At 39.9% G+C, this 16326-nt stretch overlaps 1 protein-coding gene across 3 annotated transcripts in view; it reads left to right on the forward strand.

Annotated features, from left to right (window-relative positions):
• The window catches only part of deptor (DEP domain containing MTOR-interacting protein), a 37590-nt gene that overhangs the window by 10698 nt on the left and 10566 nt on the right, over positions 1-16326 (forward strand). For 2 of the 3 annotated variants that reach the window (XM_003452081.5, XM_005456737.4), the window contains exons 5-7: positions 8656-8834; positions 14238-14420; positions 15198-15350. In XM_003452081.5, the coding sequence (XP_003452129.2) occupies positions 8656-8834; positions 14238-14420; positions 15198-15350 (515 nt within the window). Of the gene's footprint in view, positions 1-8158; positions 8255-8331; positions 8418-8655; positions 8835-14237; positions 14421-15197; positions 15351-16326 lie in introns of those variants that run through there. The other variant, XM_013275679.3, reaches the window with a different exon arrangement.

Here is a 16326-nt window from a genome sequence, read left to right on the forward strand (position 1 = left end):
AGACAAGACAAAATAACAAACCCCTACACAAAGTAATCGCCAAGCAAAACACTAACTGAAACCCAAACCCCAGACTAAAGAGAAAGGTCCAGAATAAACGAACTAAGAGCCGAAATGAGCATTAACTAATAAAGAATTTAGTGCAAAACCCAAATTGCTGGGTCAAAAATCCAGGATCATGAAAACTTTTTATCACAGTAGAAAAAGAAGGCTTTACTAACAGAATACTGCACAAAAGTCTTGAGCCACACTTTATTCCCTTATATCCTGCTTTAATTTTTTTTTTTATGTTGGCTGCTTTTTTCACTCATTTTCAGTGTAGTCCTTGTCTCTGACTATTTTCTTAGTAATGGTTTTTGTCTGTTAAGCCACAAAACACTGAGCTATGAATCATGTAAGCATAAAACTACCACCTAACTCAAGGGATAAACCAGTGTTGTGTCTACACATACCCAAAAACTTAACAAAGGGCTAATTTTACATGGTATCTTTAGGCACTTTGTTATTATCTGCCAGTTTTCCTCCCATTTCTATAAAAATGCCAACGAGAACGCAGTTTGGCAGATATAAAATAGTGTTTTTATACCAACAAGTGACTCCTAAAGATGCTTTAGCTAGAAACTTGGTATGTCAAACTTGGTGTGACTCCTTAAAATCTGAGGAAACTGGACAAGTGGAGGACAGAAGAAGAAGTGTCAGTATCAGAAAGTCATGTCCTTAAGCGGTCAGAAGAGAGGTACAACAGTGGTCTGTTGTAAAACACGGTGGAGGCTCTGTCATGGTTTGGGCTGCATTTCAGCCAGTGATGTTGAAGATCTTGGCAAAACCAATGGAATGATAAACTCAGAAAGCTGCCGTCAGATTGTGTTCCACCATGCAATACAAACTGGAAAGTGTCTAAATTTGCAAAAGCGTCATATTTCAGCATGACAATGATCCCAAACACCAGTGCCAATACAGTAAAAGCATACCTGAATAGATAAAAAGACAATGAAACACCATGAGACATCCATTGGCCTCCTCAGACCCCGGACCTCAACATTACTGAAGCAGTGTGGGATCATCTTAATAGAGAACAGAACAAAAGGCAGCCAGAAATCACTGCACCTATTTCTAATTTTTCCAGCAACATATATAAAAACGGTTTGGCTCAAGACTTTTGCACAGTTCTGTATATTAAAATAGCTTCGATCTGTTCATCTGCCCAGTAAAACCACAACAGTGTCAGAGTGAGCATGAAGAACAGCTTGCTTATAAATCTGATGCAGCTCAGTGGAATTCAGCCATTAATAATTTTATTTTTCACACTAGACTGTTCCACACCACTGTACAAACTACATGACCATTAGGTGTTACATAAAAAGTTTTTTTTTTAATGTTTTTTATGTGTTTTTTTTCTATTTCCTTCAGCCAGTTTCACATCTATTTTTTTTCTACTGGAAAATAAACAGTTCTTGTCACACGTTCATTGATCTGTGATACCATCAACTGTCAAAACAACATAAACAACATACTGCAAACAAACCACAAGAAGAAGTTATTTTGACAAAAGTTCCTAAGCGACAGAGTGTCCCCTCTAAAACGTTGTTTATCATGCGCTGTTTGTGTGTGTGTGTGTGTGTGTGTGTGTGTGTGCATTTGCACTCTTGTTGATTATGCCCGAATTTCTACATAATTTAACCTCTTCCTCCTTAGAGACCCCTGTTCAGGGTCAAAGTACCATCCAGAGTTGCAGCTGAAAATGTTTAGGTTCAAAAACATCAGTGTTAGTGACTCGTTGTTTGATAAAAACTGTTTATTCTGTCATGTGCAATTTTGATTAATTACAGTAAAATATTTTATGATGAGTGTCTCATCCAAAGCACCCAGACCTCACAGTTTTGGAGCCCAGAGTTTCAGAGGATAATCATGCTCATGTAGATCGCTGATATAATAAATTACCTTTGAGTAGCTGAATTCAAGTGGCTGAGGTGGTAGAGCAGGCTGCCCACTGCTCTCAGGGTTGGCGGTTTAATCTCGAGCTGCCTTTGGCAACAGGTCAAATATATAGAATGCACCTGTATGCTTAATTTCAGCCTTTTTGAGATTAGCCTAACACTGCTCTATCCTCACATACATTCACAGCTGCAGTAGTTTCTAGTAGCCTCACTGGAACACCTGTGAGTTATGTTCTTTGGTGACGGATGGTGGGTTTTTTACCCATTGGTGCACACACAACAGTGTTCAGTTACTTGGTTTTCTTCTGCTTATGCTGTTTGGTGTCATAGGGGGCTGGAGCCGATCCGGTCTTTAAGTGATGACGTGATGAATCCTGCTTCCGGGCCCAACGTAGTCTGCATTTAATAAGGCTGATGTGATTTTAACATGTTTTAATGCTTTGTATCTTGTTCTATTTAATCTCAGCAAGCCTCTAAAAACAGTCAGTGATCACTGTCGGCGTCCCTCGGTTTTTATTACCGCTAATCATTTTAAAGCTCAGTTTTTAAACCCTTATGATGTAACTACAGCCCAGCCCATGCAGCAGTATATTAATGACTAACCTTGTATTGTGGATGGATTATCTCGGTGGTTCTCCTGACTGACATTTGGTCCGTTTACAGCATCCTGCCATGCAATTGCATTTGCCCCTAATCGTTGGGAACCCTCACATTAACTTTTATCGAGTGGAAAAAAGGCCTCCGTTCGTTAGCGTTCCTCCTCCAGCTTTACTGTTTATGTTATGTTAACATAGCTTTGTCACGCTAGCGATCACGTAACACATCATTATTTACCAGCTAGCCCAACTTCAGTAACCCTACAAATGTCGCTGCTGTTTAGTTTTCTGTCTTCACTTATGTTGGAAGTAATAGCAGAGCTGTACATTTTAATTTGTTTCATATATCGCTCAGTCAGAACATGGTATATTATATTTAGATGGAAACTAGCGAGCTAACTCCCTGCTAACTTCTAACTCCGTTAAATATGATAAATTCTGTTTTCATGGACGCCTGGACGTTAAAATTAATTGTTACACCTGGTAGAGCAGCCACACTGATCATTTTATTACAGATGAGAGAATTTAGACAGTTTTTCAACTCTCAGTAATGCTGCAGTGATTATTTGACTTAGGGACTTGCAGCGGAGTTTGGGCCCAGACATGGCTAATGACGTCAGACTTAAAGACCGGATTCAAGCTGTCAAAGGGCGAAAGACAGGGTACGCTCTGGGCAGGACAAAGGTCTGTCGAGCTAACGCAGAGAGAGAGATTACAACTCACACTCACACCTATAGCCAGTTTCGAATGTGGAAATCCTAACCTAATGCATGTCTTTAGACTGTGGAAGGACGCTGTGCCAACATGAAAATTTTACAGAAATTCTTTCATTTGCACAGCTTTGATGCAGATCACCTTAGCCAGCATTTGAGATTTAATCTAGGTACATCACAAGATGTGAGATACAATCTCTTGTCTGCGCGCTGCTGTTGTCATTCCCCACGTTCACGCAGGTGTTTTTTTCATGTTTTTTACATCAATGTTTGCCACATCAGTGTGTACAGACAAGGAGACAAGGACAGGCAGCGATGTTTGCTGATTTCACAGTACTTGTTAAGTCTATAAAACACACCAGTTTCAAAAGCAGAGACTGCTTTTCCCAAGGCCGCCCTTCAGTCTGAGCCTGGTCAGCCTCAAGGAACCACAGCGCTCACTCAGTGTACTGGTGGTTTTACATGTTTTCTACTTCAGCTGCAAATTGTATATACTTTCTGTTATTGGTGACCATTTTTCCGCATTCCAGACATCCATCATGCTTAACCTATATTTTGTTTTTTTCCTGTCAGATAAACACAACCTTTAATTCCTTAACATACCAGTCCTAAGTTATAGCCGTGAGTGCGGTCACTGCTTTATGTTTGAGAGGAGATGTGACATTTCCACTGGTGGAAAATCTTGTCTTATTTGAGTAGGAAGTCATAATAATAGGTGATTAAAAGAGGAAGATTAATCAAAAAAGGAATTAAACTTTTCAGGATGGAGGCAAAAAAATATTGAAGTAGAGAACTGCAAAAGTGTACTGATGTCCTGATAAGGTGTTAAACTACTGCTTCATTTAACAGCCTGAGATTAGGACTGTAGAAGTAAAGGTTATTTGATATGACAAGTTTTTTTTTGGCACTGGAGGGTGTCGTTCACATAATGTGTTTGCTACACAGTCTGTGTAAAGGAAGTGCATACATTTAGTTTATTAAGCTGTAAGTAGCCACAACTGCATAAACTCAAAACTCCACAAGGTGGACATAAGTGCATCTGCCCCATTCAGCAATTGCACGCTACTACATAAAAGAGAGAAGTTGATCAGCAACTTATAGCAGGTGAGCCAATCATTCCACCTGGCACTGCTCCCTGAATTAATCTGCCCCACCTGGTATCCTGCAGCTCAGCCAAAAACCACACCTCAGTGCTGCAATCCCATTCATTTTCTGTGATAGCGCGACTCATGATAAGATGGGATGTGAGTAAAGTAAGTAAAATAATTTATAGCACCTTTCAAGATAAGGATCACAAAGTGCTTCACAAAAAGAGGAAGTAAAAAACCCAAAACAAATAATAAAAACTACAGCAATATCCACTAGTTAAACGCAAGTCTATACGAATACGTCTTGAGCTGCTCTTTGAAAGTTGAGTCCACAGATCTCAATGGAAGAGCATTCATAGTTTAGAAGTTGCTCGAATGCACAGTCTCCTTTAGTTTTCAGTCTATAACAAGGAACCACCAACGGGTTTTGGTCAGAAGACCTCAGGGACCTGCACCTTATATTTGGGAGAAAGAGTTTGGTAATGTAAGCAGGCATTTGACCAAGCTCTGAACGTGATCACCTAGATCTTAAACTGGTTTCAAATGAGACAACTTAGAGGACCTACTAAGTACCCTCACAGCCACATTTTGGACCATCTGTAGGTGATTCAAAGTTGACTTACTGAGGCCAGTGTACAATAAATTAAAATAGTCCAGTTGTGAGGAAACAGAGCCATGAATAATCATTTCTAATTCTGATTTAGACACCATTCGACTGAGACAGTCACACACAAGGCTATTAATGTTTATCAAAACGAAGAGCCTAGTCAAATGTACATCAGCAAATGAACACCATGGGTTCAGTCATTTTATTGATAAATAAACAAGGTTGTTGATCACAGTGGGAACAAAGCTGTCAGGAACACAAAAGAGAACCAGTCTTCCCAGTGTAAGTGAAAGATACTTAGCTGCCACCCAGTTATTTATAGCATCAATACAGTCTTGAATGACAGATATTTTTGCAACATTCGTTAGAGAGAAAGAAGTATACAACTGGATATTATCTGCATAACAATTATATGAGACGCAAGATGTGTCTTAAGTGGTTGTAGTGCAAACAGAACTGCACCTTGGGTTTACACCACATGACAAAGTGGCAGATGAAAACATAAAGATGTCAGCAGCAACCGAAAAAAATCCATCTGAGGTAAGAAGAAAACCATTCTAGAGCTGATCCAGAGATGCTCACTTAAGACCTTAACCTGCCAATAAAAATACTGTGATCAATTATGTCAAATCCTGCTGTTAAATCCAAAAGTACAAGAACAAGGTATTCTCTCTTTATATTTCTCTTAGAAACCCTAAGAAGAGCTAAACCTTGGACAGGTCATCAGCCCATCATAGGTGCAGACCACCACTCACTCTCTTGTTTGCACCTGCAGCCAGTTTAGAAGGACAGTGATCAGCACGCCTTTGGACTTTAGGAGGATACCCGTCACACAAAGATACAGTCAAACCAGTTAGGTTCTTGTGGGAGACAACAGTGCAAACCACTTCACCATGCCCATCTTACATAACCATTAATGTTGCATCCTTTAAAAGCTATTCTTTGGCCATAGAGTCATCACTACCCCACCCATATGAAAGACTAAATTTAAAAGCAGGGAAATGCCAAGTCTCAGTGTTCGTCACTCGGAGTTAGGTAAACTGACTGAACAGCCACTCTGAGTTCATATCAGGGTCGTGGTAACTCCTCTTGTTCCACTTAATGCTGCCATGATCCATTTATATGTGTATGCAAAGCGTCACAGTCCTTTCTATTACTTAAGTGGTTACTATTCTAAGTTCAGAGTTCACTTCACTGAGCCTGTCCCTTGGAGCTAGAATAACACGATCTGTTGACTTAACCTGTTAAAATGGATTAAATTGCATTGTGTAAACAGGTCTTGTGGAACATTGTGTCCATTTCTTTTAACAGCATATTATGATGTTTGACCCGAATGTGAGCCATAGCAGATATTCCAGTAAAGCCATCAAAATTTTGCATCTAAACCAGCCAGTGACTTTAAATGACTGAAGACTTGAGCAACACTGGGCTTGCACTTGTTCTATATTTCACTCAACCCAAGGGTTGAAATTTGAGGATAACACTATGTCCCTGTGGGCAACTCAGTGACGTCATACTTCTTCTCTTGACTCGGTTTTCTGTGGATGTCAGTCAAAGTTTAATGAACCACAGTGAGAGCATGAATGTGCTCTTTTTTCTATAGAGGCGGCTTTTCACATCCTGCACCTGAGTTGAATTTCATTTAGTTTTTCATTTACTTTAATTTCTTTCATTAGGCTCTCTATTTGTGTTACTTAGCACAGAAGCTGTTCTGTCAGGGGACTAATGGTTTTGTTGCTAAAGCTCTGTTTCCAATCAAATATTAATTTGTCTCCATCGAGATGCTGAAAGAGTAGGAGGTTTGTCTGTGCCAGGTAAAACTTGCCTACTACTGATTAATGATATACTGTGGATTGCACAGTTAACCTGCCAGTATGTTTAAAGCTCATTAACTTACATATTATACCATTGCCTTTTTGCATTTGGGTTATGTTGCCAATTTCCTGGCTGAGTATAGTTGCACACTTGTCTGTAGAGGTTTGAGGCTTTGGTTACGCCAAACTAATCTGATGGTTTCTTTGGACATAGTTAATAATTACTGCACAGACATGAGAGTGGCATCTTCTCTTCTAACTCTACGAAAAAAAACAAAAGAAAAAGAAAAAAAAAAGCCCCGAGGAGCTCTCCTTAATATGTCTGTCATCACCAGATTCTGGTTTAATCTCATCACTGAGTCGCTGATCCAGTACGGACTTACGGAAACTGTCTCCTCCATAGTTAAACTAATATAGCTTTAAAGATTATCCCATCACTAGTTCTTCTGTCCTGCTTGGATCAGATGTTAAGTTAGTGGCTGATTCTTAGTCTGGAGCCAAATCCCCCAAAGCTTTAGGATGTATCTGATGTTGAAATTATTACTTCTTTGAATAAGTTCTTTGAATATTATGAGTATTTATACAAATCTCCAAACTGCTGATTCATTCGTGCATGATATCTGTGTGTAATACACAATCCAGGCTGTGATATTAACCACTCAGTGAATGATTGATAAGCCACTAAAACTGAATGTGGGAATACATTTTGTGCCAGCAGAACAGGACCAACAGCTTAGAAAATATATGTTTGAGGCTGTATTTCATTTTAAGCATATGTTTTGACATGCAGAGGTACATGGCAGAAAGCCCTCTGTAACTTGCACGGCTCTTTGATGGCATTGCTGGTGAGAGTTTGCATGTGAGTGACAGGTGTGAATGTGGTTTTGAGAAAGTGGGATAGCGAACGAGTTGACAGTTCTGCTCCTTACAGGCGTGCACATGCCTGTTTTTCTTTGAGTCTGTCACCGGGTGCCACTCAGAACAGACTACAACACCTGTTTAATGCAATCCTTGTTTTGTGTTTTGTTTTTTTGTGGAAACTATATTAAATTATATCTACTTCTTGTGCCTTTACACCAGGGGTGGGCACCGAGGGCCGGTGTCCCTGCAGGTTTTACATGTGTCCTTGAACCAACACAGCTGATTTAAATGGCTAAATTATCTCCTCAACATGTCCTGATGTTCTCCAGAGGCCTGGTAACGAACTAATCATGTGATTCAGGTGTGTTGACCCAAGGTGAGATCTAAAACCTGCAGGGACACCGGCCCTCGGGGCCTGGAATTGCCCACCCCTGCTTTACACCCAACTTGGTTGATTCCACAAAACAACCCTCCATTTATCAGTGAAGCTTATCTAGAAGGTGTGCCTCAGTGTACTTACTTTGTAATCGTGCAGACGAGAGCTGTAGGTTTGATATATGAGGTTTGAGGAATGGCTTGAATTTATGCACACTGCTGATGTGGCTGAAGTGCTAATCTGGAGACAGCTACAGCACAGGGTTTGTGCATTTTGAAAGTGCAGATTAGAGAGTGAAGAATTGACCAGAGTTGCTGGTTCATAAGGTTTTCTCCACAGGGATCTACCTCTGAAGAAAGTTTACTTTTCACTCAACCAAAGGGTCGTAGCTTCCATAAAACCTTCCTTTATTTTCCAACAGCTAGGTGAGACTTTTATGTAAAATCATTGCAACTTTAAATACATTTGCCCCACCTTTTAATTTAAATTTTAAAATGTTTTTAAAATGAGCATTTAAGGATACTGACATACTGCATCACCAATGCTGAACACCAAGTGTGCAGTTTCATCTTGAGTTTAGCAAAAGGGCTCAATTTTCGCCCCACTATCACTTCTTTCATTCCATCTCCACTTCTTTAATCTGTTCGCTCTCTTTTTCTCCAGATTAATGAACACAGAGAACAACCTACTGCAAACCAGGGAGGAGGAAGGCGAGTCGTTTGAGCGGACGCTGGTAGCCTCAGAGTTCATCGACTGGCTGCTGCAGGAGGGGGAGATGCCAACCAGAGAGGAGGCTGAACAGCTGGGGCGGAGGCTTCTTGAACATGGGATCATTCAGCATGGTGAGGACGGAGTCAAGGGAAGGGCCTTGTTTCCTCCTGTCAGTTATTTGATTAATGGGTACGATCATTTATTTCCTTGTTGAATTGGTAGTCAACAAAGGGAGGCCTAGTTTACCATTTTAGTGTCATAGAAAGAGCCAACCTAAATTACAGTTTCTTTCTAGGAAATACCCGTAAGTAGGCCTTCTAGTCCTCAAACCTAACAACAAAAACTAGGTTAACATGGTCTCTAAAGGGTGCCTAAAATATGGAATCTTTATTAGTTTTGCTCCTAAAACTCATTACTGCCCATTTTGGGCTTCTAGCCATTTTGAATTGACCCAGATTATAGTGTCACACTGACTGGGAATGTATTTCACAGCTCATGAGTAACACTGGTGTCATTTATCCCCCCCAAAAGTAATGTTTTACATTACAGGAATTTAACATATTTTTATTCTAATTTAATATATTACTTGTAGTAAGTAGTTAATTGCACTGGGGCAATACTCCATTACTTTTGTGCTATTTTGCACTGTCTGAGATGCAGCTTCACCCATGTGATTGCCAGTTAAATGTATATTATTAAACCATATATGTGCCTACATAGCATTACAAGTCCTCTTCCTAATGAGAACACAAGCTCTTTCACTTCATGTGCTGTTACACATAAAAATACTGTGGCAACAGTGTTGCTGCCATAGAAACCTTGTGCATTCCGAACCCTGTTACCTCTGCTTTTGTCACCTGCTGAAAATCAAGCTTTTGTTTCTTGGTGATGAAATACACTCAGCTTGAGGATCGCTTTCTCCGTGCGTCCTTTGCTATGTGTCGACACCTTTGCAAGGTTCTTGGAGAGATTTATTGCCGTATTCCAAGCAGCGGATTGTTGTTTCTGGCCTTTGCACACTTTGCATTTTACAGTTGGAGACCACTCTTCTCTTCCTCAGTATCCTCAATGAAAAGCGTATAAGCCAATGCAAAGAAACATTTTAAAAAATCATGCAGATAATAGAAGAACTTATGTAAAAGAAGTAACAATGCAGTTGTATAAGTAACTGCATTGGGACTAGTGAATTCAGGAACAGTAATACTTAAAAGCAGTTGTCATGACATGCGAGGCAGATCGTGTGTTTTTAATGTGAGGACCCAAATGCAGACCACAAAAAATGAAAACAGGAATTAACTGAAAGCGTGCCGTTTATTAAGGCAGATATACCCAATGGGGAGAAACCTAAATAACAAACTAAACAGAGGAACGCCTGAACTGGGGGAAAGACAGAGAAACCAGAGTATTAGAGAAGCCTTGGAGACACGGGAGGGACACAGGAGAGCCACGGGGAAAGCAGACGTGGCGACAAAGGTCGGGGGAAAACTCACACAATATATACAGACAGGAGGTGATCAGGGGAAGTGGAAACAAATGGGTAACACAGCTGATACAACCGAACATGACACCGCACGGGAAGCAACACTAAACACGCATAGACATAGACCACGAGACTGTCAAAATAAAACAGGAAAAAAGGCAGACTAAGACACTCTCTGACTTAACAAGGGAACAGGGAAGTGACAATGGGAGATGAGATGTGGACATTTACTATTGAGCACATACAGAGGACAAGACGGGCTGGGGAGAACGCACATGACAGACAGGGGAGGCATGGAATAAGTGCGAGGAGGGGAACGTGGGAGCCAAATGGGGAAAACCCAGACATGAGGAACACACACATGCACATATACAGAGACACAAGGAGAGGGGCACAGATGACAAAAACACTAGGGAACCTAATAAAACAGTAACTAAACTGATCATAAATAAACTCAGAAGTTCATAAGAATGAACTCAAAACTAACCAGTTAAACGAAAATAATAATTATACATATAGACACCAAAACACAAGAAAACTCAAAAAGCTGGGCCAAATGACTCAGAACCATGAGAATAGAGCATTACAGCCAGATGTAATCTAATCAGTGTAATGCATGAACTTTTAATGGTACAAACTGAGTTTTAGAGATTATTTTAGAGTTTTTCTGAAAGGTCGGTTTCAACTGATTTAAAAGTGCTTTTCCTTGTGGACAAAATTGATGTTTTAAACACTTTGTGTGGAGGTGATCACTGATATATACATTCATATCGTGTCCAGTTGTGACTGTGCGTCTAAGGCCTGCTAAAGTGTCACTGACATTTTCCTGAACATGCTTGGCTCACACACTGTGGATGCAGTATTTTTCCAGGGGGTTTGGTTCTGCATTTCTTGTTCAGGGCTTCCATGACAGGTTGGCATTTTGCTGAATGATGGTTATTTGGACCCTGAATGAGTTTCTGCTGGGTCATAACTGCATCATGAAATTTCTCTGGTTCCCGTTCATGTCTGATTTAATGTGGCTTGCTGCAGAGAGATCACATGACCTTTATATTTTCATTAAGGAAAATATGTCTTCAACAGTGTTGGGGGTCGTCATGTCTGAATTCCAGACTGTAGATAGCTAAAAGGAACAAAACGTTTTTGAAATGCCACTGCTGTACATCAGGGTTGCCATGTTCTGCCATCCAGACAGATTGCCAGAGAGGCAATGATACCCTACAGATGAAAAAGAAAGAGGAAAGACATGATGAGTGATGGAGAGGTGGTTTATCATATGATCAAGTTATTCCTACCCACTCTTCCCTTTTGCTACTGCGTCTCTTCATCCTGAATGCCTGTCATCACAGAGTAGGTCCATCTGGCCTCTCTTTCTTTCTCTTGTTCACTTCCTATTTTCCATCTCTCAAGAACTGGGACTTGGAAAGTGGTGCTACTCCACACATACGCGCACACACACACACACAAAAACACAAACAGCAGCCTTGTTACATCACTTATTTAAGGTGATAGAAAACTTCATTTGCTCCGTCACAGAGACACAGCATTGCCGTCCCCCTTGTAAAAATAAGTGCTCTAGTATTACAGAAATAATATGTGGACCTTTCGCTGTCTATGTTTTTAACAACACTGTGTTGCAGTAAAGTTATAAATAGCTTACTCGTACACACCCCGAGTTCCCATGAAAAACACATTATAAAGGGGGTGGAGAGTAAGCCAGCCAGATTTCTGTTCTTTTCTGTTGTGGTCCCTAGTCACGTTCACACATTCATCTGTACGATGTATGGTTGGTCTGGATGGATCTACTTTGTGTTTGGGCCAAAGCCTGTGTTTGGTCAGTGTGCTTAGTGTGGCACGCTGGGGAAAATGTTTTTCTACACTGTGCTTCTAAATGAGGTACAGACAGGCAGAATAAGCAGATGACAGAGTTCCAGGTAATGCTTAAATTAAGCAGAGCAGGGCTGATATATCACTGTGCAACAGGCAATGAGCCAGGAGCCAGCTGTCATCACTAGGGGTGAGGCTTTACATGATAAATCAGATTACAGAAGAAAAACCAGCATTTTACCTCAGTCTGTGAAGATGAGTGTAAAGCACACTACAGGCTTTTTACTTTTAAAAAACACAATAAAGGGACTTTGTTGAGCTGACAGACACCACAAATGATGCATGACATGGCCACAAGCCACATTTGTGTTGTTCATAAAAATGCATGATAACTATAAATGAGAAATGACTATGAAAAGGTTCATTATCTAATGATTATCGTAATAACATAACATGCACTAGTGGACACCTGTGCATTTAGACTTTCTTCTTACAACTTACTTTATATTTTAACCTTCTGAGACCTTTAAGCTCTTGTTTATTTTCTTCCAGCTATTTGTGATTAGAAGTATATAAAGTAAGCTTCATCTTTGAACAGAAAGTCATTCTTACAGTTTTACATTCTGTCTGCCTGCGTGCAGAACTGAAAAACGTTTGTAGCACGAGGAATGACATAATTGTAATGATTGCTACAGCTCTCATTTTATTTCTCCGTAAAAGGACATTGAGAAACATCAGTTATTTAAATATACTTCAGGTTCACTAAAACCTTAATAGTCTGGCTATCTCAGTGTGGAGTAATGCTGTATTTGTCACGGCCGGTGTGTTTGTGGAGCAGACCCGAAAGCAGACAAGGGAGAGACGGAACTGAATCTTTAACAAAAAGCGAGCCGTTTATTTTGGGCTGATGTCAACAACGGAAAAGAAGGCAAAATGTACTGGGGCGAAACTAAACTGGATAAAGACTAAATTACTATTATAACTATGACATGAAACATGAAACTGAACAGTTACATGTGAAACATGAATGTGGAAAAACAAAACATGAGCATGAACATAAGCAATAGAAATAAAACTCTGTGACGAGCCGTGACTTGACGTTGAGACAAGGGACAACCAAACAAAGAACAGAGGAAGACAGAGGACTTAAATACACAGAAGGGTAATGGGGGAAGTGGAAACACCTGGGGAAACACAGCTGGCATAAATGAACCTGAATGCCACAGGGGAAGCAAAACACGATGCACATGGAACGCAAGACTCTTCAAAATAAAACCAGGAACACAATGGGACATAGACATGAAAACACGAGCTTGACAACATGGAACACACAGACATGAAACACATGACATGCTGGGGAGACACGGAACACAAAGAGAACCTACGTAGACGAGGAGGCATAGAAGAAACATAAACCAGATTAAAAACTCAACCAAAGTAATAATACTAGAACTTAACATATCTCATTAGTAATACAGAATACAAAAAACTCAACTACACCCTTAACTTAAGAATAACACCTGAATTTAACATTATTTTAACATAGGAAATCAACCATACAAAAAAACCTCAAAAACACTGGGTCACAGACCCAGCCCCTGACAGTATTGTGCTGTTTTGCATTGTTTTGTGGATGAGTATTAACAGGAAATCATTTCTAGACGACAATAATCTGGCTTGAATAGGTTAACTTACATAACCTGGAACAGGAAATTGGGTTTCAAAGTGGGTTTCTGTCTATAGCTGGTTGGTTGAAAAGGTTAAAACCCCCAAAATACTATGAGGGCGTTAACAAAGACATCACACGGGTATTATGTGACTCTTCAGCCAGGAAGAAGACATAATCAGCTTCTCTTCTCTCTCTCAAACTGTGCATCTCACCTCTTTTGAAACCACAGTAAGAGCAGTGACATTGACAGCAGTTTGACTGGTTTACGTGATTAGTTTCACCTTGGCGTGCTTGTTAATTTCACCTTGGCGTGCTTGTTAATTTTGATAAAATTGATAAAATTTGATAAAATTGTACTCATATCTCATATCTTATCAGCACAGCCAAAATAAGTGAGGTCAGTGCTCTCAGTGGTCATCGTGTTCTAGCTCAACTCCAGGGAAATTGTTACTTGCGTTTGAGGTTCTAGATCATGGCTTAATAGGAGTAAGATTATACATTCCAGAGAACATAACAAAACATATTTATGATCTCCATATCCATTTTCCCTGTTATTAGTCACCAACAAGAATCACTTTGTTGATGGGCCGCTCCTCTACCAGTTCAGGATGAATTTCCGGCGACGTCGGCGATTGATGGAACTTCTTCACGAGCGAGGGCGCAGCATCCCCGAGAGCCACGACAGTCCCTTCTGTCTCCGGAAACAAAGCTCTGACGGAGGCAACACCAGCTTTCTCTCAGGTGCACACTCCATCTGACTCTCAGTAACTGTGTAAAAGCTTTGCTTCATTATTTCCTTTAATTCTAAACTCAGCTAAATAATCTGTGCCCTCCTTTCAGTCATTTTAAAAGTAAAAAAAAATACATTTAAAAAATCCAAACTTTTGCTGAACCCCAGCTCCTCCTGTGAGAGTATTTGCAGATGTTTGGTAGAGACCTTGGGAAGTTTCTCACCTTTCATAGGAAACCTTCACTGTGTCCATGTGTTCATGAAACATTACTCTTATTAAGCAGTTTAAATATTGCCCCTGGTTATTTGATTCAGTGGCATATTTATCCAGTTTGTCTTATCTTCTGTTGACACACATACCCAAATTCACACTCAATAACCTGTGTCCTTGGTGGTGTCTGCCTTATAAAGATAAGAGAGCAGCCCTGTTTGTGTTACTAGGCATAAGAGCAGAGCAAAAAGTCTCTGTCTCACCAAAGTGGCACAAAAAATGGCAAAACAAAGAGAAAGTTAAGCATGCACATTTAGAACTATACTGAATGGCTATTAAAAGTCTAACCTACTTAGGAGGTTACACAATATATTCCAATGAGAAAAGGCTCAATATTTTATATGAATGAAGTAAGGGGCTCCGTGTAGTGCTGGTTTTTCCTGTCTTTAGATTGGTCTGCAGCTCCAGAGGCCACACTGGTGAACTGTAAATCAAGCCTTTATTCTGCTTTGCCTTCTTTCTCTTTTTTCTGGCTGTCTTTTAGACTAACAACTCAGTTTGTGTCTCTCTGTCTCAGTGAGTCCCACAAAAGAGATAAAGGTGTCTGTCGGAGTTCGTCGGAGCAGCATGAGCAGCAGCTGTGGCAGCATCGGTTATTGCAGCAGTGGTTATTACAGCAGCAGTCCTACGCTCAGCAGCAGTCCGCCTGTCCTTTGCAACCCTAAATCTGGTATGATAACATAGATATAGAGTGTATTTTGTAATGGGCCCCACTTTACAGCCCTAAACATAAAAAACTATGGAGCAGGAACTATATCTTAGTTTAACTGCCAGGTTTTCTAAAGCTGTGGTTTAAAGTTGCTGCATATAGAGTTAAATGAAGTCTTCAGTAGACAGTGGCAATTATAATAGTTTAAACTAACCTCATTACTGAATGGGAAAAAGTCCAAATGATTTTAGTTGTCGTGTGTTCATAATGACAGATTCATATTATTTACTAATTGTAAAGTTATTTTTTAATATAATGGCTCTACTTTGGATTTTTAAAGCGGTCACTCAGAGAAGCAAAGAACTTCTGACTTTTTCTCCTACACAGTGGACAGCTTCAGTCTGTGTGCTGCTGCATGCAGCTCTGTCACGTGGTAAACCAGAGGTGTCGAAACCCTTTTTATGTAGTGGTGCACACAAAGCGTGTTTGAGCTTATGTAAACCTGCCTGATAACCGTTTATGGATCTACAAACTGTTCCCCGTACTTTTAGTGTAAAGAAATTCAAGCACGTTTATTCCATAAGATTTCTTAAGAAAAATAAATTAAATTTTGAAAAGAGTTTTTCCACATTCTAAAAAGAAATATTTCATAAATAAATATAAAATCAGCACAGGTCCCCTGACATAAACTCTAATGACTAAATGCTTAAAATGACAGAAAAGGTTGTAGTGCTGTTCTTTTAACCAGTGACTCACTGTAACAAAAAAGAGAAACGTTTCTATTGTAAATGCTGAAAAATTTTAACTTTTCTGTTCTTTAATGTAACACTTAAAACAAAACACTGTTATCTCGTACTTAGTTAGTTTGCTGCAATAAGCCAGGTCATGGGTGATGTCTTTGTCAGTAAGAAGATGATAAAATAAAATAAATTTCTTTGCAGTTTTCACATTTTTCGAAGCCGCTCATGGGGCCAGGCCAGCTGTATGTTTGACACCC

Source organism: Oreochromis niloticus, linkage group LG11 (assembly GCF_001858045.2).
Source record: "Oreochromis niloticus isolate F11D_XX linkage group LG11, O_niloticus_UMD_NMBU, whole genome shotgun sequence".
In the NCBI taxonomy this organism is placed as follows: Eukaryota; Metazoa; Chordata; class Actinopteri; order Cichliformes; family Cichlidae; genus Oreochromis; species Oreochromis niloticus.